This window comes from Mesocricetus auratus, unplaced genomic scaffold, assembly GCF_017639785.1.
Source record: "Mesocricetus auratus isolate SY011 unplaced genomic scaffold, BCM_Maur_2.0 Super-Scaffold_100047, whole genome shotgun sequence".
In the NCBI taxonomy this organism is placed as follows: Eukaryota; Metazoa; Chordata; class Mammalia; order Rodentia; family Cricetidae; genus Mesocricetus; species Mesocricetus auratus.
In genome coordinates, this window is record NW_024429224.1 from 5120602 (window position 1) to 5146402 (window position 25801).

The 25801-nt window shown below is 42.1% G+C and overlaps 1 protein-coding gene and 1 long non-coding RNA gene across 4 annotated transcripts in view; one reads left to right on the forward strand and one right to left on the reverse strand.

Moving 5' to 3' along the window:
- Positions 1 to 3: 3 nt before the first annotated feature.
- Positions 4 to 22191, reverse strand: LOC121136054. Its single transcript, XR_005873165.1, has 4 exons — positions 21972 to 22191; positions 21669 to 21882; positions 21327 to 21470; positions 4 to 733 (listed from the first exon to the last, which is right to left on the reverse strand). It is a non-coding gene; the product is annotated as an uncharacterized LOC121136054 (long non-coding RNA).
- Positions 8286 to 25801, forward strand: part of LOC101837460 (complement C5) — an 87860-nt gene continuing 70344 nt past the window's right edge. For all 3 annotated transcript variants that reach the window (XM_040735652.1, XM_040735653.1, XM_040735655.1), the window contains exons 1-4: positions 8286 to 8421; positions 16381 to 16573; positions 21226 to 21388; positions 23257 to 23327. In XM_040735652.1, coding sequence (XP_040591586.1) covers positions 8342 to 8421; positions 16381 to 16573; positions 21226 to 21388; positions 23257 to 23327 — 507 coding nt within the window. In that variant the 5' untranslated portion in view covers positions 8286 to 8341. The remainder of the gene's footprint in view (positions 8422 to 16380; positions 16574 to 21225; positions 21389 to 23256; positions 23328 to 25801) is intronic.

Genomic DNA, 25801 nt, shown 5'->3' on the forward strand with positions numbered 1-25801 from the left:
CACCATGCATTTATTTACCAAGAGAAATGAAAATAACTGGTAAAAGAGTTATATTTTCAGCACAAATATAAATATAATTATAAAGATAAGTGATACCTTGTAATGTTTTTTACAACCTACTTAGAACACAGTCCACCTGACATAAATTCTCTCTTGTCCTTTATTTCTTCATTACTAATATGTTTCTGAGCTTTCAGTCTTTCCCTAATGGCAGATGGGCCAATATGGAAGAAAGATGGGGGTCAGAGGTCAATGTTGGTGATTCACAGGAAGCATGATCCAGCTGTTACAAAGAAACTGGCTGAAGATATACTAAGAAGGCACAACTCCCAAGTTATCTATACTCTAGAAGTTATTCTTGCCAGAAAAGCACATTGCAAAAAGAAGTCTTTTCATATTCGTATATTGCCTTAAAGGGAGACCATCACATCTTACGTCAGGCATTAGAAACTTAGCTCGGAGGAAATGCATTCCAGTTCAGTGGCTTTTCTGGATATTGCTGCTGAAGACTGCTCAGAAGCACGCTACCTGTTAGGACTTCTCTCGGTGTGGTTCTGTTCTTCCGCTGTCACTCTCTCCAACTTTCTCTGCTTTACAGTGGGCTTAATGCTACACTATTCATGTCACTCAGCTTTCCTGGCCTCTGCCAGAGGGACTCACATTATCAGTTTTGTGGGCCTTTTATTCAAACTTTCATGGAGATGTCTAGAGAGTGTCCTGAAGCATGGGGTCTCTGAAAATGAGGAGAAAATCATATAAGGTTGGTAGGGGGAAAGAGAATAAGGATTTGCAATGCTTAGCACTTCTTTTAGAAGTAGAGTCCACTGAAGTTCTGCTGGTGACTGGAGAGCGGGCTCAGAGGTTAATAGCACTGGTGGCTCTTCCAGAGGACCCAGGTTCAATTCCCACCCATGGCGGTAAGCATGTGGGACATCTTCTGGCTCTTCAGGCACCAAGCATGTACACGACACACAGATATACATGCAGGCAAAACATGCATACACATAAAATAAAAATAAATTTAAAACATTAAAGGAAAAGTTATGTGGTACTTGGCTTTTCTTTTAACAGAGATATATATTTGGTATGGGTTCATTTAAAAGTCATTTGCAAAAGAAAGAAGTTGAAAATGTGGGAGAGGTATCATGCTAGAAAGCGCAATCCTAAGAGTTTTGTGGCTGCTTCTATGGTTTCCAGATGAGGAGGACCACATTTGGGCATCCCCTTGAAGCAGGATCCATCCCCTGGGGACTGAAGAAGTTGTGTCTCAGAGGTTACCATAAAAAGGAGTTGCTCCCAGGCACTGGCTGGATCAGAACAAATCCCCATTTACTTTGGGACTATATTAACTCCCTACAAGCAGGTGACAATTCCATAACAGTCTTACAGGAAGGTGTGGCAATTTAAGTCTATGATCCTAACACTTTTCAGGAAGAGGCAGGAGATCTCTGCTATAAGTTAAAGGCCAGCCTGGTCTACATGTTGAGGTCTAGACCAAACAAGGAATTTAGCAGAACCCCATCTCAAAAATTTCAAAATTGAATTAAATTTGTCTTCCAACACAGATGTAATATCTTAAAATATGCCTGGAAATTAAAAATAGCTGTGTAAAAAGTATGTATCTGTTAGTGGCAGGGCAGATGTCAGAGGTTTTCATGAGTGCTATCTTTTGAGAAAACTGTGCTGGTGTACAAGCTACTGCAATGTTATAAAGTATTAATTCAGTGGTTAAAATAACAACAGACACTCTCTTCACAATGGCTTATCTAGGTGAGCATAACTTCAGTTCCTTACGAAGTTGCAGTCAAAGTGTCAGCCAGGATACAGCCATCTAAAAGGAAGACTGAGCTGTGGGGATCACTTCCAGGGCCGCTTGCTCACAGGGCTCTGAGCACGAGGGTGTGTGTGTGTGTTTATATGTACTCACCCACCTGCATGTCTGGTTGAGGTAGAGTTGGGCACAGGTGCTTATACTTGCCTGGCAAGCTCTTTATCAACTGAGCTGTCCTACCTTGGGGTTTTTGAACGTCTTCATTTCATGCAGTCTAGTTTCTCCCAGAACAGGCAGTCCATGATTGTACAGTGCAGGAGCAGTAATGTAACTATGACCTAACCTCATGAGTCACACACTTAAACTTTTGTCACAGTCAAATGGACCCAAGCCGGATACCTTGGGATGAGGCACATGTATGGACACTTGGGAGGCAAGGACCAGTAGGGGATGTCTCTGAGGCTAGCTACACCACCAAACCAATGGATGAGTAACAAGACACTACAGTTTGTGTCTATAAAGATGTAAGAACAATAGCAATGAGATATGGAACTGGATTTGAGACCAAAGTCACTCTGAGGGACAAGTCGCTTTGGCAGCCCACCACAGTTAAATAAAACGTGTGACACTTTCAAGTCTCCATTTAGAAGGATTCCGTTTCAGAGGAGATGTCCCCCTTTCTCTGGTTGTCCTCGGACTGCATGAACTCCATGGGGCAGGAAACGGGCCACACCAGCTCTCCTGTGCTAGCCAGAGTGCAGGCTGCAGAAGCCAACAGTGTTGTGGTCTGCACCTGTAACAGCGGTACACAAAACACTGGGACTCTGCTCATTTGCAACCCGTCAACAGTTCCTCCCTGCAAACTATTTGGCTTTGAAAATCAGACATCAAGACCTTTTTTTTTTTTAATTATTTATGAAAAGGAAGTCTGTGGTTCGTATTAATAGTTGATTCCTAGAACTTTTCTCTTTACTAAATGAATGTGAAATCTCTACATAAAGAGTGTTCACTTGAAAGACCCACCTTCCAGGAGCCCCTTCACATCTTAGACACTTATTAAACAATAAAGGAAGGGGTGTGGGTACAGGAGACCACAGCAGGACCCAGATGGAGAGAGGCTCTGAGGACCATGTTGTCCTAATCAGGCTTCCTGCTGCTGTGACAAACTCCATGGCAAAGGTAATTTGGGGTGGACGGGGCTCGTTCCAACTCACAGGTCCACATCACAGTCACCAATGAGGGAAGTCAGGGCAGGAATTCAAGCTTCGCACCAGGAGCCGAGGCAGAGGCCATGGAGGGGTGCGGCTGCTGGCTTGCTCCTCATGGCCTGCTCAGCCTGTTTTCATACATAGCTCTCAGTACCACCTGACCAGCCAAACAATGCACACAACGGGCTGGCCCCTCCCACATCAATCACCCATCAAGAACATGCCCCATAGGCTAGCCACTGGCCAATCCAGTGGGGGCGTTTCTCAACTGAGGTTCCCCTTTACAGAATGACTCTAGTTTGTCTCAAGTTGACAAAAAACTAGCCAGCACATGTCTGGCCCCCAGAAGCCAGGTGAAAGTTGCTGGAGGTTCACTGACCCTCAGGGTTTCTAGCAGAGCTGAGCTGAGCTGAGCTCAGGGCTACAAAAAGAAACCATGTTTCAAAAAAAAAGATAGAAAGGAATGAGGTATTTCTTTTTTTTTTTTCAGTTTCTTGCCAGAATATTTATTCATTTCCTGATAATTCTTTTTTTATTTTATTTTCCAGTTTAAATTTAGATAAGAAACAAGGTTGCTTCACAAGTCAGTTCCAGGTCCCTCTCCCATTCCCTCCCCTCCTCCCGTGCCCTCCTCCCAACCCCCCCCCCCGTTATCCCCTCATTCCCCCAGGGAGGGTGAGGCCCTCCATGGGGGTGTCCATAGTCTGTCATTTCATATAGGGCAGGGCCTAGACCCTTCCCCAAGAGTTCAGGGTGAGAGTGCACCTCACATTGTTCTATTGGAGTCCAAAGTCCGTGTGTATACTTGGGATGGGTACTGATCTGCTGCCCAAGGCTCAATAGATTACCTAGGCCTCCTCACTGACACCCACATTCAGGGGGTCTTGATCAGTCCCATGCTGGATTCCCAGGCTGATGCCTGGGATTCAAGAGTTAACCTTTGTCTGGTCAGCTGTTTCTGGGGGTTAAACCAGCCCAGTCTTAATCCCTTTGATCATCAGTCCTCCCTCTCTGTTACTGGCTTTCTTGAGTTCAGCTCAGTACTTAACTGAGGGAGTCTGCCTCTTCTTCGATCAGCCACTAAATGAAGTTTCTGTTTCCCAGACTCTCTGGCCATAGGATTGTAGACTGGCACTCCCAAGATCTATGTCTAAAATCCATATATGAGAGAGTACATGCCATGTTTCTCTTTTTGTGACTGGGTTACCTCACTCAGGATCGTTTCTTCTAGTCTCATCCATTTGCCTGCGAATCTCATGATTCCATTATTTTTTTCTGCTGAATAGTACTCCATTGTGTAGATGTACCACATTTTCTCTATCCACTCTTCGGTTGAGGGACATCTACGTTGCTTCCAAGTTCTGGCTATTACAAATAAGGCTGCTATGAACATAGTGGAACAGACATCTTTGTTGTATGAATGGGCATCTTTTGGATATATGCCTAAGAGTGGAGTTGCTGGGTCTTGTGGTAGGTTTATTCCCATTTTTCTGAGGAATCTCCATACTGATTTCCAAAGTGGCTGAACCAGTTGGCACTCCCACCAGCAATGGAGGAGTGTCCCCCTTTCACCACATCCTCTCCAGCATAAATTGTCATTGGTGTTTTTGATTTTAGCCATTCTGACAGGAGTGAGATGGTATCTCAGAGTTGTTTTGATTTGCATTTCCCGGATGGCTAAGGATGTTGACCACTTTCTCAAGTGTCTCTCAGCCATTTTAGACTCCTCTATTGAAAACTCTCTATTTAGTTCTGCAGCCCACTTTTTAATTGGGTCCTTTGATGTTTTGGAGACTTGCTTCTTGAGTTCTTTGTAAATTTTGGAGATCAACCCTCTGTCAGATGTGGGATTAGTGAATATTTTTTCCCATTCTGTGGGCTGCCTTTTTGTCTTGCTGACTGTGTCCTTTGCCTTACAGAAGCTTCTCAGTTTCAGGAGGTCCCATTTATTAATTGTTGATCTCACTGTCTGTGCTAGTGGTGTTATGTTCAGGAAGCTGTCTCCTGTACCAATTCATTCAAGGGTACCACCCACTTTCTCTTCTAAGAGGTTCAGTGTGGCTGGATTTATGTTGAGGTCTTTGATCCATTTGGACTTAAGTTTTGTGCATGGCGATAAACATGGATCAATCCGCATTCTTCTACATGCCAGTCTCCAGTTATGCCAGCACCATTTGTTGAAGATGCTTTCTTTATTCCATTGTATATTTTTAGCTTCTTTGTCAAAGATCAGATGTTCGTACGTGTGTGGGTTAATACCCGGGTTTTCAATTCGATTCCATTGGTCTACCTGTCTATTTTTGTGCCAATACCAAGCTGTTTTCAGGACTATAGCTCTGTAATAGAGCTTGAGGTCAGGGATGGTGATGCCTCCGGACGTTGCCTTGTTGAACAGGGTTGTTTTGGCTATCCTGGGTCTTTTGTTTTTCCATACAAAATTGATTATTGTTCTTTCAAGGTCTGTGAAGAATTGTGCGGGGGGGGGGGGGGGATGCGTGCATTTATCAGCTACTTGGATAACTGTGGAATGAGGTATTTCTACAAAATAAGAGTGACCCACCCACACTTGCCTATTCCACACACAACATCCAATACTTGTAGAAAGGTGGCACAGATTAAACCATGAAGAAAACCCACGTTCGAGCCACATTTAGAAGACAGCTGGGTGTACACATTTTCTGATAAACAGTCGAGACTCTATGAATTGTTGAGAACTGTTACTTCTTAAACATTTTCTACAAGAGCGATTTGGACATAACATTTCCTAGTATTTGCCCTTATAGCACAAAAAGTGTATCTTTGCTCGCACTTGAAATATAGCTCTTACGTTTGTCCACTGGGCGGTCTTTTGAGCTCTTAGGTTTTGTTTCCCGAAAGTGATCACAAGGTACTGTTTGCTTTAACCTGACCCATCTTTTGCAACCCAGCTTAATCATTTTACAGGTTTTCTTTGGAAATAAATGAGCTAGGTAGTTAATAATAGGGACAGACTACTTTTCCATTTCAATGATACATATAAAAGAAATACTGTTAGTGAAATACTGTAAAAAAATTTTCTTCCCACTCCCTTTTAACAAATTCAGTATTAAAGCACTGCTAAATAAGATACAGAAATCCACAACTAACCAATGGGCCAAGCTCCTGGAGTACAATCGACGTGAGGGAGGAATCAATAATATGAACAAAGGAGTCAAGACCACGATGGGGAAACCCACAGAATCAGCTGACCCAAGCTAGTGAGAGATCACTGTCTCAGGACTGACAAATGGGGAACCTGCATAAGACCAAACTAGACTCCCTTAATATAGGTGACAATGGTGTGACTGGGAAGATATATGAGGCCACTGGCAGTGGGTCCAAGATCTAACTCTATGCACAAACTGACTTAGTGGAGCCCATCCTATGTGGAGAGATATCTTGCTCAGCCTAGACACAGGGGTGTGGGGTGGAGAGGTGCCTTGGTCCTGCTTCAAGGAGATGATGGACAGACTTAGTAGACTTCCTGGGGGAGGCCTCACCCTCTCTAAGGAGCAGCTGGGAGGAGGAGGGAAAGTGGGGGAAGTAGGAGGAGAGGAGGGAGGGGATCTGGGTTGGGAATGTAAAAAATAAATTAATAAAAAAAGAGAAAAGGAAAAAATACTGCTAACTAGAACCTTACTGATCTTGAGTTAGAAATGCCATTGCCAGTGTGACCAGACTCTGACTAATAGGACTGTGTTTAGACATCTCTTCATCATCATCATCAAAAACATTATTATTACTATAGACAGGGTCTCATGTTACCCAGGCTAGTCTCAAAGTCATTATGTAGCTGAAGACCTATAATTTCTGATCCTCCTGCCTCTACCTCCTGAGTGCTGTGATTACAGGGATACACTAGCTAATGCACCTGATATTCATGAGGGACTGGGCCTCCAACCATGCCCAGATCATGATAATCAGGCCCTCTACCAACTGAAATACACCTCCATTTCCAGGCCATTTCTTCTGTTAACTTGAAATACAGTGTATATTATATACTAATGTACAAATGAATACTAACAAAAGGAAAGTGCAAATAAAATTTTCTAATTAACATAAATATGTTTAATTAAAAATTACTGTTTGTAATTTTTCTTAAGTATAAATGAGTTATGAAAATCAACTGTTGTGAGGTCTAGTTGTACATGCTTTTAATCCCAGCACTCAGGAAGCAGAAGAAGGTGGATCTCTGTGAGTTCAAGGCCAGCCTGGTCTACAGTGAGTTCCATGACTGCCTGGGCTACATAGACAGATCCTGTCTCCAATAATCAAACCTGCTTTTTTAAAAAAAGAAAATCAGCAGTCATGGGAAATACTATTCATCTCTTTTCATGTTAAGTTCTTGTCTTAAACTATTGAAATGCTACTTGAAAAGCATGAACGTTTAAAAATAAAATATTCTATGACTGATGGCATGCAAATTTTTGAAAGAGTGACTAATGGATTTACAAACATTCTCTCTTAAGGAATAAGTGACTGATTGATCAAGGAATCACATGAGCATCTCTGCTGGGTTTCCAGACAGTTCCAACCTTTTCTCCATCTAATGCCTTGTTCCTTCTCTAGACTGGGATAGATCATGGGATCTAGTCCTTGTACCGCCTCTCTAGACCTAGGTTACCATTGATTACAACAAGTACTGCCAAGGATGCTACTACCACTTCTCTAGCTCAGACCTGTTCTATCTATCCATCTATCTATCTATCTATCTATCTATCTATCTATCTATCTATCTATCTATATTATTTATGTATTTGGTTTTTCTGTGTAGCCCTGGCTGTCTTGGAACTTACTCTGTAGATCAGGCTGGCCTGGAACTCACAGAGATCCACCTGCCTCTGCTTCCTGAGTTCTGGAATTAAGGCCTGACCAAACTCATTCTAAAATCATCCATTTAAAATGAAATCCAAGTAAGTCTCCTGTCAACCTTGGACACAAATGGAACTTGCCAGAATCAAGTTTGAAGGTAGCAGGGTGTCAGAGCAAAGGACCTGGCTGAGAGAAGACAGCCAGAGGCAGTGACTCCTGGCTCCCCGCAACGAGCCTTCCCCCACACTGGCAAGCACCCAGGCCCTTGCTTTTACTTGAATTCATGAAAATAAGATCCCGGGTCTAAGTTGATGTTAAACTCCTGTCTTTATTACTGGACATGACTGGAGGTTAAAACATATTTTATGTTCATTAAAACATCCTGTTGTGCCCATTTCTGATTTTAGTTTTCTCACTTGAAGATCTTTTTCTCTGACATTAATAATTAACCAGAGAGCTAATTTACCCAAATTCTTCCAACTCTGTTTACTTAAAAGCAAAGTAGCTACAAGAAGGTCATGCCCATGGGTGCATGCCACTTCCAGCCATGGGCATTTGGTGGACACTTTGCTTTTTAATTTTCCTGGACAAAACCTGGGGACAAGAACAAACGTAAGTAAAACAAGCCATCTTCATTTTCCTGGTCATCTTAGCTGTGGGGAGTGAAAGGGAGATTCAGGGCTGTGTTGATTCAACAATAACTGTCCTCTCCAGAGATAATAAATGGAAAGTCTCAGCTGCTCATGAGAGAGCTGAGGACACATCTGGATGTGGGGAGCAGCTAACAACACAACTGCTACTTTGGGATGGCAAAGTCAAACTAGGATAATCAATTATTTGGCATTTATCACCTACTTGTACTTGGCACTTAGTTTTTAATTTGCCTGTTTTAAATGCAGTGACGTCAGAGTAACTCCAATAGGGTAGTCTTATAAAACCAATTGCTAATAATCATAATTTTATTTTAATTAATGATGCATAAGATTACTTACTGTGGGTCATGAAGTGTTCCCACTAAGGGATAAAACTAAAAATTATGGTTATAACTACTGCTGTATTTATAAACCAATTTGTCATAATTTTATCGCTACCAAAATCTTGTCCTTTTTAATAGTGCTCTCGTGTGTACAAATGTCTTCGTATTGGAATTTAACATGAAAATCACCTCACTGAACTATCCTTTTCTTTTCTTCTTTTTACCATGAGGTTTCACTATGCTGTCTGGGCTGGTCTCAAAGCACGTGTCCACATGGGACTCTGCCTTCAGCTCCCTGGCTAACCGGTGCTATAGGCCTTGGCTAATGTGCAGAGCCTGCTCTGTCCACATGCGATGGCAAGTCCAGACAGGAGAAGTGAGGGGTCAAGGGTCACACTGCTAGCGAGACAGGATTTCACTGTAGTCTCCTGCTCAGCACTTCACTCCCTCCCTGACAGTATCAGAACTGTAGAAATACAAATGCCAGGAAACGTGGACTAATGTGTAAGCCTGCCACACAGTTCTACTCTCAGACTTCATTACAAGGTCACAGTCATCCATGAGTACTGCCATCTATTTTTATGTATTCCTTTTTGACAGACAAGAAATGGAAGCTCAGGGACAGTTAGATTAAACACCAGAACCTGGACCCTCATGATTCTTGTCCAGGGGTATTCAGAATTCTCTCTGCTCTACTACAATGGCCCATACTGTGAAAGTATTTCCTCTCTCAAAAACATGAGGTAGCCTGCCATTTGCAGCACAGTATTTAAGCACTTTGTTGACTTAGCATATATTTTTAACCTCATGCTAGTCAGCTTTCTTGCCACTGGGTCAAAATACTGGAATAAGCAACTTAAAAGAGGAATTTATCTTTCTCAGATGTCAGAGATTTTATTCTATCACTGCAAGAAGTGTGTGACAGACAGGGCAGCTCCTATGAGGCAGCTCAGAAGCAAATAAAGAATACTTGCACTCAACCTAGCTCCCTCCCCCGTTGCATGGGATCCCTTGGTCTGTGGGATGCCATGATTATCCACAGTCGAGGTATGAGGATGACATTCCTTAGTTGACTCCCTGAAACCAGCATAGACTCAACTGGTCAGATGTGCTTTACTAAGCCCCGAGGCATTTTCAGTCCCAGAAAGATGACAACCAAACCAACTGTCATGACACCTACCTTTTAATAGGTTCTGAGGGTGGGAGAAGACTGTTCCTAGAGTTTGCATTTTAGATGAAGAAGCAGATAATGAATGAGTGAATAAATGAATCACTGAATGAGCCAATGACAGAAAGAATGAACTATGATAGAATGAAAGAGCCAATGACAGAATGCATGAGCCAATGAAAGACTGAATGAGCCAAATGGCAGAGTGAATGAGCCAATGAAAGATTGAATGAGCCAATGACAGAATGCATGAGCCAATGAAAGATTGAATGAGCCAATGAAAGATTGAATGAGCCAATGGCAGAGTGAATGAGCCAATGAAAGATCGAATGAGCCAATGGCAGAATGAATGAGCCAATGACAGAATGAATGAGTAAAAAGAGAAAGTATCCAATGACACAATGAATGAGCTAATGAAAGAACAAAATATCCAACGACAGGATGAATGAGTCAATGACAGAATGAATGAATAAGGACAGGCAGTTCCAGTAGCATAAAAAAAGCATGAGAGTACAGAAACCAAAGGCCACATTTAAGGCTCTGTACAGAAAGGTTCCCTCACAAAGGTGATGTGCAGATAGAGCCTGCAGGAAATGAGGGGACGCCATACAGATGCCTACAGAAAAATAGAAGCAACCCAAGCAATACCCAACTCTGTGCAAGCCCAATGACCCGGAATTCTGAGTGAGGAAAAATACACGAGATGAAATTTCTTCCTATGCGCAGACTGCATGGCTGATGCATCAATCCAGACCAAAGTTCATATGAAGGGAAGTTCCACAGTCAGCTTTTAAAAACTATGCATTTATTAGTGTCTGGAGCTTTTTAGCCATGCATATTACACCACAGACATGGGGAGGTCAAAGGGCACCTACTAAGAGTCAATTTCCCTTTCCACCATGTGGGTTTCTGGTATTGAATTCAGGCCATTAGTCTTGGTGTCAACCGTCCTTAAGTGCTGAGCCTGCTTGCTAGCCCATAGCCACCTTAAAAAATTGTGTGTGTGTGTGTGTGTGTGTGTGTGTGTGTGTGTGTGTATGTGTGTACAGGCTGGAAGTTGATGTTGGGTCCCACAGGGCTGGAGTTTATCAAAAACTTTAAAAGGCTAGCTTCTAAATTTTTTATTCATGGTTCAAACAAGGAACTACAAGTCAGCGAAGGAACTGAAATCTAAGAAAACAGAATTAACTCACACACAATTGCTCCTCTACATGTTCCTTTATTTTTTTTGTCTTCTTCTTCTCTATGTTTCTTCCCAGTCCTTGGGGGTACAGGCATACATACATGTTTGCAACAGTAATTTGTTTTGCAATACAATGTGAGGCTTGAGTTTCTCAGGGTCAGCAAGGTAAATAAGATTTACACACACCACAATAAACTAAAACTGCTGGGAGAAACTTACCACCATTTGCTTAGGGCTGTAGGTCAAGGAAAGGGTTAATTTGCACAAGAAACAAAACCTCGCACCTTCCAGTGCTCTGGACTCAGTGACTGCACAGGCCTTCAGGAAAGTTTACCTCCCCCCCAGGATGAGAAAATGGGCTGATTACCTTTGTCAGTATCTTCTGGGGGGGCACAAGCAGTAAATCTCTGAGCTAAAATCTTGGGTTAATAAAACGAGAAATTTGAGAAAGTTTTAGTGTAAGATGAGTTTAAGTTATCACTTCTTTATCTGACAGTGAGGTAAAAACCAGGGTGTGCTCATTTTTTCTATCAATCTAGGCAGCTATGAATCAACAACTCTGGATGTGTAGTAATTTCATGTCCTTGGATATTTGGGAATGTCTTAGGTGGGATGACTTTGCCTGGGCCCTAAACACTGAACGAATGCCCATCAATAGGGATAATTGCAGGAAGGCAGATCTCTGCAATTACAATGGAGGTGGGAACAAGAACCTGACAGTGAGAAACAGGCCTCACACATAGCTAAAGGACATAATCAGTAAACTAGTACCTGTTAATGAAGAACAGATTTTACACAGAGCTAAGGGATGTGATCAGTAAACTCCAAATGCATGGGAGAAATTGTTCCCAGTAAATGATCAGATAATCCAAGCTGTGGGAAGTAAATCCTAAGTTTGTTGCAGAAAGGAATAAGCTACAGGAAGAATCTACAGCAAGAAGCAGTAATTCATTCACGAGACTGTAATACCAAATACAGTCTTTGATGGTTTATACATCAGAAGAATCCTTAATTCTTCTGCGTTGTCTCATGATAAGATAGCTGTATAAGTACTGTGTGATCTTGTGGCTTGTAGCAGGAGTTACAGGTGGTGGCCCACTGTTGTCAGTGCTGGGAACCAAACTCAAGTCCTCTGTAAGGGATATTCATGCTGTTAACTGCTAAGCCACCTCTCCAACCCTACATGACCAGCTCTATATCTACACGCTCAATACTTTCAAGCTTTACCATTCTAATGCCCACTCCACCGGACCCCAAAAGGACCACCACCAAGGAGACGACCCACCGAATGCAAAGTCAAAGGTTTCTTTATTAATGAAGCCATGGCAGGGATCTCCATACCTGCTTACAGCTAAGAGGGGGTAGGGAGTTACAGGGAAAAACCACAAGGCTGAAAACCTCAAGATTACAAAGTTTCCATGGTTACACAAGATACAGCAATAACTGTATGTTTAAGCAAGATACATTGAGCAGGAGAGGGCAGGGGACATTGGGTCATGAGCTTGTTAATTATCCCCTGGACCCTGAGTGTTTACAACCTGTAATTGGTGGTTATCTGGTTTTCTTTAGCACAAAGGAATGTTGACACCACTGATGGCGTGTTAACTGTCTTTTAGGCCTCTATTCACGCACTCAGTCAGGAGGTCGAATTCCTTTATCCAGTGTTTTTGTGCTGTCTAAGGGAGCTCAAGATCAGAAATACCCTTTATCCCTGTATAGACTTAGTGGTCTAGATTCTTTTAGACTGTTATTAATTTTCCCTATTACATTCCTCCCTTTGTCTTTTGCATCAAGAACCCAAACTTGGGTTCCTGGTGAGTAATTCAAAAACTTCTGGGGAAGCCTGGAGCACAGGTTGATAGACCTGGGATCTCTGAACCATTAACTGAATAGCCCCTAGATGATCCCTCATGAACTGGAGTTGCTTATTAGCAATACAGGAGCTGGATGTTAGCAGTAAAAGAAGTATCAGAAGGGGGCCTGTGAGAGCAGATATCAAGGTAGTCATCCAAGGGGAGTTGTTTATCCTTGGCCGGCCTCTCTTTCCTGCCTGTGTTTATCTAGATCTTCCCTGATCTTGGCCATGTTGTCTTTTATTCTCACTGAGTGGTCTAGGTAAAAACAACATTCCTCCCTTAGGGTTGCACAAAGGCCTCCCTGTTGCAGGAATAGTAGGTCTAGCCCACTTCGACTCTGTAGGGCTACCTCTGCTAGGGAGCTTGGGGAGCCCTGTAAATGGGTAATAGAATGCTCAACTCATTTAAGATCTGAGTCTAAGCTTGCCTTTAGGGTGGAATAGTAGTGTCCTCGTTGTATGAGTGCTGTGGTCCCAGTACCTATACTGGCAGCAATTCCTGTCCCCAGAAGGAGGCTTAGAGTTATTGCTGTGATGGGCTCTCCTTTTGTTCTGACAGGTCCCGGCTGACCCAAGTAGAGTGGCAGTATGATAGGTCAGGTGGGGAAGGAACTTGATGAGAACACAGAAGCCCCTGGTCCTGTTGAGCACCTGTTGGTGGGGGCAGGCTGTCAGGCCCGTTGAACAGGCGCACCAAGTGTCATAATGGAGTATAAGGTAGTCCGTGCTATTTACAATGGGGGTAGTTTGATTACAGAGGTGCTGATGGCTTAAGGACACTGTGCCCACACAAGTTCCCTGCCCTGAGACCGACTGCAGGCTCAGGGAAGCTTTAGACGGCCATCTGCAGGAAGCTGGGTTCCTGATGCTTGAGAAGGACCCTAGCAGGGCAATTGCTTCATAGTATGGTGGGGAAATGGCATAGCATAGCCAACAGGATTTGGCGGCGTTAGGATAGGCTGCAGCACTTGTAGAAGGCTGTCCCTGGGTGACAAGACCCTGGAAAGCATAGGTAGAGGGAGATTGGGACAAATGCGCCTGTGGCCTGAGGGGGTGAGGTCATCAGGAGGGGCTGAGTAGGCCCTTGTAGAGGGGCTGTTACCTTATTTGGTCCTATGGGTGTCAGTGCAGGGCAGAGTGAAGAGCAGTCCGGGATGGAAACCTGTCCTGCGAAGGCGCAGGCCCAGGTTTTTCCCTATGTCCAGTCCGCTTTTCTCCCTGCCTCTGTGAAGCTGATAAGTAGCATATTGCATCGCCCCCTGCGGTGTCCCACGGAAAGTTGAGAAACCGCTCTTTATCATAGCAGGAGCCGCAGGCAACTCGTTGGTGGCCACCAGAGCATGTTCCTGTGCCTACCGTCTTTAAATCTCCGGCCCTCTGGATGGTAATGAGTCCCGGACGTGGGCCTCTAGTCACATACTCAGTCAGGGGGTCAAATTCCCTTGACCAGCGCTTTTTTCTTCTGTGCTGTCTTAGGGAGCCCAAGATCAGAAGTCCCCCTTTCCTGTACGGGCTTGATGGTCCAAGCTTTTTAGACTTTTATTAATTTCTCCTATTGCAATAGAGTGGACTCCACTAAGTCAGTTTGTGCAGTAGGGTTAGATCTTGGACCCACTGCCAGTGGCCTCATATATTTTCCCAGTCACACCATTGTCACCTATATTAAGAGAATCTAGTTCAGTCTTACACAGGTTCCCCATTTGTCAGACCTGAGTCAGTGATCTCTCACTAGCTCGGGTCAGCTGATTCTGTGGGTTTCCCCATCACGGTCTTGACTCCTTTGTTCATATTATTGACTCCTCCCTCACTTCAATTGTACTCCAGGAGCTTGGCCCATTGGTTAATTGTGGATTTCTGCATCTGCTTCCATCTGTTTCTGGAAGAGGGTTCAAGCCGCTCTGGAGTTGTAGATTGTAGGCTGGGTATCTTTTGCTTTATGTCCGGTAGGTCTGTTGATTTTTAAGGGGCTCAAAAATGTTCTAATGTTGGTAGGAGCTTGTAGTAATTCTTAGGTGTGGGGTGGTGCACCCTGAGATGTCTGGGACACTTAATTACTGGGTTGACATGCATTTCTTTTCCTATGTGACCACATATGCAACTCTCATGATTCAGAGTAGACACTCTTGTCATGAGTTATTAATAGTATCAAAAGTGACAAAACACTCTTTAAAAAACCATGTTTCAAAAGCTTGCATAGAATAAGTTTCATTCTTGTATAAATTGCATGGAAGACAATTAGACATCTACCTGTGTTGACGTTACAAGTGTAACACTGACCTCAGTAATATAATAGCTGAAATAGACCTGGATATAAAGTCCCATCTCATTCTTTTATAAACCAAGTGACCCTGAGCAAATTACCCTCTGAATATGTCAAAAATAAGGATAGTCATACAGTCTAAATAACTTACTTCTGCAAAGATTAAGAATTCTGTGCAAAGTGCTACAGAGTCTTCAGCATGTGATGACTCCTCATTTACTCCTAGCATTACTGTCGTGTGGTTACTAATGTCAGTATCATTATCTTAGCCCTTTAAGGATCTCCATTGCTACTTCATTTACAGATTACCCCAATATTCCTGTATTCTATCTTTGTCCTTAGTCACCCATTAGCATAGCATATTTCTAAAATTACTTCCTGTTAACTAATCTGTGACTCGTGGCTTAGACCCATGGCTTTACCTCAGCTGCTCCTCTAGAAGATGGCAAGACTGACATTCAGTGATCCATTCCTAGGCTGAAATTTTTCTAAATTAGAAATACAAATGACCAAGTAACATGCTTCAGTCAGAACCATTAAGTTCTCTTGCGAAGCAGCATCCCAGGGAGGCTCTATCACTGTCTTTGTAAATATAAACTAATCTTTTAGCTATTTCTTAGGTTTAAATACAACCTGTTCCTTCCCAGAAAGCTTGCATTTTTCCATCATAATATAGGTTTACTTTCAAATTGTTACTTTAATTTGAAATATTTATTTCTTTATTTGTTTGGTTTTTTTGGGGGGGGTTGGTTTTTCCGAGAGAGGGCGTGTGTGTGTAACAGTCCTAGCTGTCCTGGAACTCACTTTGTAGACTCAATGAGATCTGCCTGCCTCTGCCTCGCAAGTGCTGTGATTAAATGAGTGTGCATCACTACCTGTCTTCAAAATTATTTTTTTAATACAGGGTTTCTCTGTGTAGCCCTGGCTGTCCTGGAACTCACTCTGTAGACTAGGGTGGCCTTAAATTCAGAGAAACACTTGCCTCTGCCTCCTGAGTGCTGGATTTAAAGGCTTATGCTACCACTGTCTGTCTTAAAATAGGTTTTTAAAATTAATCTTGAGTGAAAGAAAAACTATCAGACATGTGAGAAAACCTGCAATGGTAGTGATCCTTTTCCTGTTTCAACAGCTATGTTATTTCAGCACCCAAAGTCTTCCAGGTCGGAGCATCTGAAAATGTTGTAATTCAAGCCCATGGCTACACCGAAGCATTTGATGCAACAATCTCTATAAGAAGTTATCCTGACAAAAAAATGACCTATTCTTCAGGCTATGTTAATTTATCTCCAGAAAATAAATTCCAAAACTCAGCAATGCTAACAGTATGTATTTATTCTTTTTTTTCTTTATGTACTTTTGGTAAAAATGTGTGCAAAGCTTGAACGTTGATAAAGTTATAGTCATCGGTATTGTTTCAAAACTGTGTGATTATGAGATTGTTAACAGTCGTTAGTGATGAGGGAAACCCAAAACTCTGAACATAAAAATAACATTTCCTCTTGTGAGTCAAGTGTGCCCATGCCCACATTTTTAAAAATAAAATATTTTCTACAAAAATATTTGGAGATGAACCGAAATACTTTTTTAAAAAATTGAAATAACATTAACTGAAAATATTTTTAGGCGAAAATTAGGAAAGGAGAAATGTTAGTTAAACGTGCATATGGGTGTTTGAATGTTTGCTAAACTTCATATAGTTCCCCTTGCTATGGGATTGTTGACTGCTGCAGCCAACTGCTCTCACTGCAAACACAGTGAGTGAAAAGTACAAAGTGATCAGAGAACTTCAAATGCTTTGAGAATTTGAGTTCAGATTGGTTAGATGCTTGAGCTCCACTTTTATTGTTTGAGCATGTCATTGTAGATGCTGATGGGTTCATAAAGACAAATTCTTACAAGTGCGTCGTGTGCTTTGACCATATTTATTCCCCTCAGCCCTCCTCATCCACTCTCCTTTTTCTCCCCCTCCTGCTAGTATGCTTTTTACTCAGGGCTCCCTTCTATTTCCTAATATCGTGTGTGTGTGTGTGTGTGTCTGCAATGAGAGAAAACACGCAAACATGTAATGTTTGTTTTCTGAGTCTGGCTCACTCCATTTACTGTGGAGATCTCCAGCTGCATCCAATTCACAGCAGCTTTGTCTTTTGTGGTAGAATAAAACTCCACCATGTGAACTTATTCTGTATTTCTGTATCCATTTACCTGTTGATGGACAAGCAGACTGTCTCCGTGGTTTGGGTATCATGACTAGTGCAATGATAAAGATGGGTGTACAAGCATGTCTTACCGTGTTGACTTTTATCGCCCCTGGTACATGCCCAAGTGCTATAGCTTAGCCAGAAGTACTTCTATTTTTAGGAACTTCCACACTGGTTTTCCTAGTGGCTGCACCAGTTTGCACTCCCTTCAGCAATAGCAAGGGTTCTCTTTCCCTGCATCCTCACCAGCATTTCTTGCTCTTATCACCATTGTGAGGATGGCTGTTCTTACTGGAGGGAGATGGGGTCTCAGTTTCTTTGGCGTTTTCCATAAGGCTAAGGGTGTAGAGCAGGTTTCCATATGCTCGTCAGCAGTCGGGGCTTTGTTGCTTATGAACTGTGGGATCGTTTCACTACCCAATTTATTGCTTGTGTTGTTTGGAGTTTTGTTTCATTTTGTTTTAGTCCTTAGTTTTAAAAGTCCTTTATTCTAGATAATAATTCTCCATCAAATGTATAGGAAAAATTCTCCTGTTATTGGTGCCACGTTTTCACTTGTTTCCTTCCTTGTACAGAAAACATTAAGTATTTCTTTCAGTCATGTTTGCTGGCTCTGGGTATCATTGTCTCCTGAACTGTTGGAGTACTGTCCAGAAAGAGTCCTTGTCTGTGTTTGCCTCTTGAAGTGTCTTCCGATGCTTTCCTCTAACAGCTTCAAGATTTTCTGGTCTCATTAAAAAGCAAACTAGAACGGATGTATTCTTTTTTATTTTATGGAATAGTGTGGTCAGCACAGAATCCGCTGTGACTGCAACTGGGATTGGGCATTTTTAGTAAGTTTATTACTGTTTGAATCCCATCGGCTTGTTATAGATTAGTTTAAGTTGTGCATGCTCTCTTAATTTAATTTTGTTAGGTCATACATGTCAAGAAATTTATCCATTTCTTCTTTTCAAATATTGGAATATAGGTTTTCAAACTTATTCTAACAAGTTACTGAGCTTTGTTAAAATCTGTGGTGAAGTCTGTCTTTTATCTCTAGTTTTAGTTTATCTATCATCTATCTACTTATCTATCTTCATCATCGTCATCATCATTATCTATCTCCGATAGCTTGTCTAAGAGCCACTGATTATTATTTCTCCTTTAAAGAGAAATAATTGTATCCACAGATTCTGTTGTTTTCATTTTTATTCGATTCTTGGAGTTTTTAACTTCCCTTCTCATCCTTGGGGATTGCTCATTATCCAGCAATGTGTTATTCAATCTGCATGACCTTCATATTTTCTATAATTTTCCAACTATCGATTTCTAGTTTGAGTCCACTGTCCTCAGATAGAATATAAAGAAATCATTTAAACTATTTTACTCAGTTAGACATGCTGTATGTCCTAAAAGGTGGTGTATTTTAGAGAAAGTTCTGTGGGTCACTGAGAAAAGCATGTTTGCCTCAGTGTTTGGGTAGAATATTCTACAAATGTTTTTGCTAAGTCCATATGGCTTACAATACCATTCAAACCTGATATTTCTTGGTTATTTTGTGGATGGGGTCTGGTGAGAGTATGATGCTGAAGACAACTACCCTTGTTCTGTTGATGTCAATCTGTGCCTTGCATCCAGCAGCGTTTGGTACGTATCCAGGTGTGCTGGTGTCCAACATTCATATGTCTGAGATTGGATGCCTTCCTAGTGGATTGTTGCCTTAATTAATATGAAGTGACTTCTTAATCTTTTTTGACTAGTTTTTAAGTTTATTTTTTCAGGTGTCATGGTAACTATGCTTGCTTGTTGGCTAGTCCTTTTGCTCCGAATTCCTTTTTCAGCCCTTCCGATCTAAGGCTGCTTGTCTTTGCCAGTAAGATGTGTTTCTTGCAGTCAGCAAACAGATAAGTTCCATGTTTAAGATCAATCTGCTGTGTCTTTCAGCTGGGGAACTGAGACTATTGACATCCGGACTTATCACTAAAAGGTGTGCTGAATCCTGTTGTTTTGCTGTTATGTAGTGTTTGGCATTTTCTATTCCTTAATTATACTGTTCTGGTACACAGCTTATTCTTTCCTGTGGCTTCACAGATGTGTTCATCTTTCTTTTCATTGTGGCATCTGTGATGCTGACATGTGGTCATAAATTCCTTCAGTCAGTGTTGGCTGTTAGATGATGTTCTCTCTTCTTTACTTATGAGGGAAACCTTGCTGGATATAGCAATCTGGTTTGGCAATCGTCTTTCACAGCTAAAAATACCTCTTTCCATGCTCTCTTGATATTTGGAGTTTCTGTGCAAGAATTTGCTGTTACTCGGATGTGTTTTGTTTCTATAAATGATTCTGTGTTTCTCACTTGCAGTTTTCAATATTCTTTCTTTGTTCTGTGTAGTTAGTGTTTTAATTATAGTATGAAGTGGAGAGGTTCTTTTCTGCTCTAGTGTATTTGGAATATTAAATGTCTTCCCATTTCTTTCCCTAGATTTGGAAGTTGCTCCATTTTTATTTGTTGAATATGTTTTCTAGGCTTTTAGCTTGAACACTTCTTTGTTCCTGAACTATAGAGTTGTCCCATAAATGATGTATGTTCTGTCTGTTCAGTGTCATTGTTGTTTTATTATAGCCATTGTCTGGCTTCTTTAAGTTACCTATATTGCCTTTAAACCATGTCTTCCACTTGATACACTCCTTTGGAAAGGCTTTCCTCTGGGTTTTAAATTCATTTTTTAAGGAGATAAGTCCCCAGATAAGGGGAGTCTGGACTGCAGGCCAGATAGCAGAAGGGTGTGAGAACCTGGACTGCAGGTCTTGAAAATGTGCTGTACAGGAAGATAAGCAGGCACAGAGAATAGAAACTTAACTAAGTGTTAGTCTCTCAGAACACAGTGGGAATATGAAGACGGCTTCTATTATGCTATCCTCATTTAGGGACCTCCACATACAACCACCCAGCTGCTGCTCCCATCAATCCCCAAGAGGAGATCCCAGTACTCTGTGGTACATGATACAGTGTTTAGATCCAGGCTTCCTGTCTGATTGGACTGCAGATCTGCTCAGTCATTCTGCCATTGTACTTTTTCAGTCTCTGGGTTTTGTTTTGTTTGTTTTTTTCTTTTAGACTGTCACCTTCCTCCACTCCCACCCCCATGTGAGTGTGTGTGTGTGTGTGCACGCTACTGGCCAAACATACTTGTGGAGGCCAGAGGACAAGCTCAGCTGCGGTTCCTTGGTTGCCATCTGCCTTCAGTGTCTCTCACTGGCCTGGAATTCACCAGTTGGGGGAGGCTGGCCAGGTGGCGGGCCCGAGTTTTGGAAGGTGGAAACAAGTGCTGGCCACAACACCCAGCATTTTTGTAACATTGATTTTGAGGACTTGAATCAGGACCTCATGCTTGCAAGGCAAATACTTTACCAACTGGGCTGTCTTTCCGGCCCTTTTCAGAGTTCTTAGAAAACGGAAATTTCCCGTTGCTGACAGCTAAACTTTCATCATGACGGTAGACAATGAAGGGCTTCTGACAAAACTAGTTTTCCCTTCTAACCCTTGTGCTGTTTGTTGTTTTTTTTTAACTTGCTGGCTGAATTGGTTTAATTTTTGAGATGGTGACTCCCTACGTAGCCCAGGGTGATCTTGAACTTGTGATCTCTCTGCTTCAGTCTCTACAGGGCTAGGCTGCACCACTCTCTAAATGATGCAATATGCAGCATTGTTTTTGGTTCTAATGAGATTGCAGCGGCTGTGCAGTATGCTTTATAACCTTAGAATTAGACCGTTTCCATTGTTATTCTTACAGATACAACCCAGCCAACTGCCTGGAGAACAAGACTCGGTCTCACATGTGTACCTAGAAGTTGTGTCAAAGCATTTTTCAAAATCGAAAAAAATTCCACTAACCTATGACAATGGATTTCTCTTCATCCATACAGACAAACCTGTTTACACTCCAGACCAGTCAGGTAGAGTATAAAGCACTTCTTTATGGGGAAACTGATATAGACCTTTTTGACACATGGATCTGAAGGAAAAATGGTTTCCACCCTGAAAAAAAAAATAACAACCTCAAAACCGGCTCTCAGTTCCTAATTACTTTGTATATTTTCAAATAGCATTAGATTTTTAATTTATAGGGAAATGCCTAAGTAGATTGAAAAACCAAAAATTACAGTTGCCACATTATCAGTTATTCCTAAGTACATAAAAAGCCCCTAAATATTGCAAAATGTTGTTAGAACTTACACGTTAAACAAATAAACTTCATTTCAAGTAAAATTTCGACAAAGGAGAAATATTTGATATCGAGTCATGTTCATAACAAATGCAGAGTCAGGACTGAGTCCTCAAGCTGGGAACTGGCACCCAACGTGGGGAGACTAGATGCTTCAGATGAGACGACCAACATCGTAGGAATGCGTGGATAGTAGTACTAGCGGTCATTTATCCTCAAAAATGTCTGTTAAGAAAGCGCTGTAGTCATAGCTCTTCTGCTACAGAGGGAAGGCAGCGGCCTCAGCCCTGTGGTTAAGGAAAGCCCGGATTTACCCAGATAGGAGCGTAGGAACGCTTCTCCTCATGTCAGTCTTCAATTCTTTCATTTCTCCTCCTCTCCATCATTGACTGTAAACCACATCAGTGACGATCTGTAAGAGACACAGATGTGGAAAGAGGAGTGGATGAGATTTCATTGATAATACTGATGGGAAGGACGGAGCAAGGGGAGGCGGGATGGGCGAGCTTCATTCAAAAGCACTGCATAGTATTCTAGTGGTGGCGGTTGTTGATGACGTCAATGGGGATGTGGCTAGAGCGCCTGCTATGATTGACTCAGGCAGGAAAAGCCTACAGAGGGCCAGGATGCCACTATGAGAATAGTGTGAGCTCATGACCGAAAGATGTCCGGGGGGGAGGGGACACTGGCACCCTTATGTTGGCTCACAACTGTCCAGTAACTCTGATCTCAAGGGATCTGTCACCCTCTTCTGGCCTCTGTAGGCATAGCATGCACACAGTACACAAAAAACATTCGGGCAAAACACGCATTCACCTAAAATTCTTTTAAGGCTGGGAAAAAAAAAAACCAAGGATGATTTCTTTTCAAAGAAAAGTTACAGTCTCTCCACACAAAGATTAGGCCTGAGGGAGTGTGACCTGAGAGTTGTAAGCCGAAATAAAGCTTTTTCTCCCCAAGCTGCTCTTGGTCATATTGTTTTGTCCCTATTCGACTTTGTAAGTAGAAGAATACATACTGTCTGAATCAAACTTCCAATTTTCCATCAACTAAAAACAGCATCTGATACTCTCATCTAATCATATGATAGCTACTTGATAGTTACAGACACTAGTTTTATACTATGGATGTGTTCCCAAACGGGGTATACAAATATATATTTTTAACATATTGAACTATATGCTAAATTCAATACAAGTATCTCCTTAAATAAATCCATCCCAAGGTATTCTCTTTCTTTTTAATACATATTCTCTTGAGAGAAAGAGAGAGAGAAACAGACAGAGAGCTTGAATATATATTTTCATTTATGGATTGTGCATGTAGCCTTTTAAATGAGAATTATCTCATTAAGGATGACTGTGAAAAAATTTAAAACTACTAGGCATAAGCCTGTAATCCCAGCTACATGAGAGGCTGAGGCAGGAGGATTATGAGTTCACAGCCAGACTAGACTTCAGGGTGAGTTTAAGGTCAGGCGAATCAATTTAATGAAACCCTGGCTGAAAATAAAAAGTGAAAAAAAAAGTAAATAAATAAATGAAAGACTGGAACCTGCTTGTGTGTCAGAGTTTCTGATGATATCACATGTTTCTGCAGTAAAAGTCAGAGTCTACTCACTGAATGACGACTTGAAGCCAGCCAAAAGGGAGACTGTCTTAACTTTCATAGTAAGTATTTATTTCTGTGAAAATCTCTTTAACCTATTTACTATCCCATCCATATACTACACTAAATCATTTGATGTCACATAAAAGGTTATTAAATGCTTAGCATGAATGTAGCATTATAGATCTACACCTTAGGGCAGACAGGTAGAAAGCTCAGACAAGCTAACACAGGGAAGGGTACTGATCTAAACCATCGACATCTGTCCTCCGTTCTACTTAGTTTCTAAAGCATGCCCATCAAGAAGTAAATGACAGGGCTGACGAGCTGGCTCATTGGTTAAGAGCACTTGTTCTTGCAAAGGACCCAGGTTCAATTCCCAGCACCCACATGAAGGCTCACTGCCTCCTTGAGCACCAGGCACACATGCGATACCCAGACAGACATGCAGGCAAAACATTTATACACCCCAAAGAGCAAAGTAAGTCTAAAAGAATACTTGACTGTCTGTGACATAAAACTTTGATTTGTATGGTTTCACTTGTTTTAAGGTTCTTGGGCTTTAATGTCTGGTATACTAATAGTCTCAGCATCTACCATCCACTAAACTGACAAATCATACACAGCAGATGATGTAAACCAACTTCCACAGTTTTGCCTGTTCATAAAATGTATAATAAATCCCCAGAGACATTTTTATGAGGAAATAACCACTGCAATTGGTCAGCTGCTCACTTACCCACAGTTCTACAAATGACTTATAGGTATCTTTTCTCATTCCCAAAGTTAGGGTGCACATATAAAGGGGTGTGTATTAGAACAAAGCTGTACTAGAACATATACAGAAATGTGCACTAATGACTCAAGACTTCTGGAGGAATATGCAGTACGATGAGCCTGAGGAGTGATGTGTTCCTTGTCCGGAGTGGAGAAGGGAAAGGAAAGCCTGGTCCTAATGAAAGGAGCTGTCACAGGTTCTTTGGAAGTGATGAAGGCTATCCGTGTAGGCGCTAGCGTGAGTTCATGTATAGACACAACAGGGAAAATTACTGTGACGAAACACCATGACCAAAAACACCTTGGGGAGGAAAGGGTTTATTTGGCTTACACGTCCACATCATAGTCCCTCACTGAAGGAAGTCAGGGCAGGAGCTCAAGCAGGGCAGGAGCCTGGGGGCAGGAGCTGATGCAGAGGCCATGGAGGATGCTTCTCACTGGCTTGTTCTTCATGGCTTGCTCAGCCTGCTTCCTTATAGAAGCCAGGACCACCAGCCCAGGGACAGCACCACCCACACTGGGCTGGGCCCTTGCACATCGATCACTAATTAGGAAAGTGCCCTATGGGCAGGGCTACAGCCTGATTTTACGGAGGTGCATTCTCAGCTTTGGCTCCCTCCTCCTGATGACTCTAGCTCCCGTGAAGCTGACATACAACTAGCCAGCACAATGAGAACAGTGTAGACGCAAACAAGCAGAGTAAATAAATTGACTGGCAGTCTGAAGCGATGTCGGCTCAAACGTTCTTACGTCTACTGGAGAATGAGGGGTGAAGCGACACAGTCTCTCTTTTCCTACCTTGCCGCAAGTGAACTTGAGTGAAACTGAATCTTGGAACCACATGCAAAAGTAGTGGATCCCCGTCATCCATGGAAGAGCTTCCTGAGGGTAGAGGGTTGAGCTCAGAGCCACGGGGAGGCAGGGTGTAGGAGGCAATCTGAGTAAAGGATTTGAGAAAGGCCCCTCGTGAATGATGAGATGACAAAGAGCAGCCAGGAAGACACTTAGCTGTGAATCTGTGAGGACCATTCTTGTTTAAAACAGGCTCTTTTTCAATTCGTAATCCAAGAAAAAAATAAACCCCAAATTTCTAGCCATGACTCCCAGTCATGGTAAATAGTAAACAATGTTGAGTTTTTAAGTTAAGGCTCACCAGAAACTCCATGAAGAGATCTAAGAAAGCCCCAAGTCACTGACTCAAACATTTATGGGGAAGATTTATGAGAACTTTCAGTGTGTGTAACCATTTTAAGGGTTGTAACTGAGCTAAAAAGTGTGTGTGAGAGGGACAGACAGACAGAGAGAAATGTTTTGTTAATCCCAAAGATCAGAGGAAAAAGACCACCAATCAAAATCATCATGGTCATATTAATTAAAGCAAGCAATTAATTAAAACAAGCTCTTTTATTCATGTACCCAGACTGCCTCCCCCTAAGGTGGGGTTCGAGAGGTCAGCCTTGGATGTGAGGAAGTCAAGGCTATTACAGCTCCAGTATGGAGTTTCCAAATGGGATACTGGGGGAGGGGGATAGATGGGGATACAGGAGCAGAGCATATGCACAACAAATTAGTCCTAACAACCTCCTGAAAGCAAGACATGCAAGGTGGTCATCACAAGGTGGTCATAACAACAGATACTCACAGGTGGCCACATAACCTTTGAAAGAAAGGTAGGGCTGCAAAACAACTTTTTGAAACAAAGACATGATTGCTATTCCTGGAACAGGCAGTTAAGAACCATTCATAGTTAAAGTTACAG